At 58.3% G+C, this 2841-nt stretch overlaps 1 protein-coding gene across 1 annotated transcript in view; it reads right to left on the reverse strand.

Annotated features, from left to right (window-relative positions):
* Positions 1 to 2008, reverse strand: part of ENDOG (endonuclease G) — a 4163-nt gene extending 2155 nt beyond the window's left edge. The window contains exons 1-2 of the mRNA XM_003794919.3: positions 1255 to 2008; positions 126 to 235 (exon numbers count right to left, since the gene is read on the reverse strand). Coding sequence (XP_003794967.1) covers positions 126 to 235; positions 1255 to 1761 — 617 coding nt within the window. The 5' untranslated portion in view covers positions 1762 to 2008. The remainder of the gene's footprint in view (positions 1 to 125; positions 236 to 1254) is intronic.
* Between the last annotated feature and the right edge of the window lie 833 nt (positions 2009 to 2841).

A 2841-nucleotide genomic window follows, 5' to 3' on the forward strand; every position in this document is an offset into this window, starting at 1 on the left:
AAAAAAAAAAAAAAAAAGAAAGCAGATACTGACCCAGAGTCTGGGCAAGCCCGGTGCATGCGTGGCAGAAAGGGTTTCAGTAAGTGGGAGGCCCTGCCATCCTCTGACTCTGGTCTCAGCCTCACCTGGGCAGGAACAGCGGCCCTGTGCAGACATAGACGTTTTGGTAGGTGCGGGTCAGACTGCGGCTGTACTTCTCCAGGTTGTTCCAGGCATTCTGGTTGAGGTGGGGCACCTGGTTGGACAGGTGGGGCTCAGTGGGCCTGTGACAGAAACCTTTCCTCTATCATAGGGCTGCCCTGGGTTCTGAGGGGGTGGGCATGCTAGTGGGGGACTAGCACAAAGAAACAGGCTTAAGGGCATGAGGGTAGAGCCTGGGCTGGGCTAAGGGTGCTGGCCACCCTCCTCCGGCCACCCCTTCCATACCCCCCAGGTCTCAAAGTCTCAGCTCAAATGAGTGGCAGGAAGAACACACCTCTCCCTTTCACTGAGAATCTGAAGCCAGTCCCCAGTGCCCAAGTGCTCACAGGAAGGCCAGCCCTCCCAACAACCAACCCTGTCCTAGTCCAGGCTGAGCCAGGGGCAGTGCCTGCTTGGAGTGTTATGAATCTGCCTCCCGCTGGAGCTCCCCCAGGACAATGGAAAATAAGTAGAGGACTGAGTCCTTCCTGGCAAGGAAGTTGGGGAAGTCAGGGTTAGAGCTGCTACTCCACAGGTTTCAGCCAAGCCCCACCTCAGGCTCCATCCCACAGGCCTGGACTTAGGGTGGCTAGACCTGGGTGCACAGTGACTGGCACAAACATCCCAACTGTGCCTGGTGTCTTCTACCTGCTTTGAGGCAAGCAGGGTAGGACAATGGCTGAAGACTCAGGCCCCTCTGGACAGACTGAATTCTCTTCCTGCTGTATGGCACTGGGCAACAATGTCTCTCTGAGGCTCATTTCCCTCCTTGCAGCTAATAATGAGCCAGGAAGGGTGCTCATTACTTTTACACGCACTTTCTTCAGTATACGGAGAAACTGAAGCTCAGGAAGGGGCCGGGGACTCACGGTTCGAGTGCCAGCCCTGATCGCACTGAACAGCCGGCGTCCCCAGGGCTCCTCCCTCCCGCCCAGGGCTCACGACGTGATCAGAGGAGCCTGATCTCGAGCGCACGCTCGAAAGCTCCTCGATTCTGCGGACGAACAAGCCGAGGCTCAAGGAGGACAGACGCTGGCCCTGCGTTCCGCGATCGCACTAGGGCAAGGGCGCTACCTGGGGCGCGATGTTGCTCAGGTAGAAGGTGTCGTCCACAGCCTTCTGGCTCCAGCGGTGGTTGGCGGCGGCGGCGAGGTGGCCGCGGTCGAAGCCGCTGCCGCGGTAGTCGGCATTGGTGGCTCGGTGGTACACGTGCACCGAGTCATCCTCGCGGAAGTCGCACGAGCGGCGATCGCCGTCACCGCGGAGCCCCTCGGGCCGCAGCTGCTCGACCACCCAGAGAGCGCCGCGGGTGCGCGGGTCATAGCACAGCACGTAGGACTCGCGGGTCTTGAGCTGCGCCAGCCCGGGCAGCCCATACTTGGCCAGCTCACCTGGGCCGCGGCCCGCCGGTCCCCCGGGCACGGCTGGCACCTCCGCCGCTGCCGCCACTGGCAGCACGGGCAGCCGGCCCAGAAGCCCCGGCGCCGCCTGCACATCCGCCCGCCGCTGCCGCCAGCCCTCTGCAGCCGCGCCCAGCCCCGCGCCCAGCGCCAGGCTCAGACCGGTCCGCAGGGCAAGCATGGCCGAGAGCACCGCTGGCGCCGGGACCCAAGGCGGACCCACTGGCGGAGGACGCTGCGACAGGCGTTGTCGCACCCGAGACACTTAAAGGAGCCGCAACGCGGGAGCCACCGCGGAGAAGGAGCCGTTGGGAATCGAGGACGCTGGAAGACCTTCTCTTATAGTCACAAACGCCTCCAAAGTCTCGGCACTCTAAACCCAAGGAGACGGGACCGACCGCAGCACGTCCCCGGCGCCCTTTCTTTGCCCTTTTAAGCTGAGGGCAGGGCTGAGGGGGCGAGGCACCGCCTCACCTCTGGATTGGCCGCCGGGGTCGGACGCTCCTCCTCTGAGCCTGCCCAAGGACCTCCGGTTTAAAGAGCAGCCGGATGGTGGAAAACTACTCTAAAGCGCTTTAACCACTACAGTACTTCATTTAATCCTCAAAACCTCCCTAGGAGGGGTCGCATAGTTAGCACAGCAAGGACAGACCCAAGATCTGTCTGACCCTCAGTATGTCGTCCGAATCATTACATTCTAAGACAGATAAGCTCCCAACCCTGCTAGATTGGCAAAAGTTTATATTAACACCAGCTTGAGGACAAGGATGCTGGCAGTACCGCTGGTTAGAATAGAAACCTGGCATAACGAATCCAGAAAGCAGTTTGACAGAATGGATGAAGCCTTGAAAGTTTCATATACATAGAGGACTGAGATGGGGTAATCAAAAAGGCAAGTACTTCAAACACAAACATTCACCATAGTATTACTTACACTAGAGGATGAAATAAGCAAGATATTCAGAAATAGGGACTGGTTAAAGACATTTTTAGCAAATTAGGTACAAAAGTATTCAGCCCATAAAAATATTTTTTAATCAGGGTGGCTCCTGTGGCTCAGTGAGTAGGGCACCGGCCTCATATACCAAGGGTGGTGGGTTCAAACCCAGCCCAGCCAAACTGCAACAACAACAAAAAATAGCTGGGTGTTGTGGTGGGTGCCTGTAGTCTCAGCTACCCAGGAGGCTGAGGCGAGAGAATAGCCGAAGCCCAGGAGCTGGAGGTTGCTGTGAGCTTGATGCCACAGCACTCTACCAAGGGC

The sequence above is a fragment of the Otolemur garnettii genome, unplaced genomic scaffold (genome assembly GCF_000181295.1).
Source record: "Otolemur garnettii isolate 467f Iridium unplaced genomic scaffold, OtoGar3 scaffold00087, whole genome shotgun sequence".
Classification (NCBI taxonomy): Eukaryota; Metazoa; Chordata; class Mammalia; order Primates; family Galagidae; genus Otolemur; species Otolemur garnettii.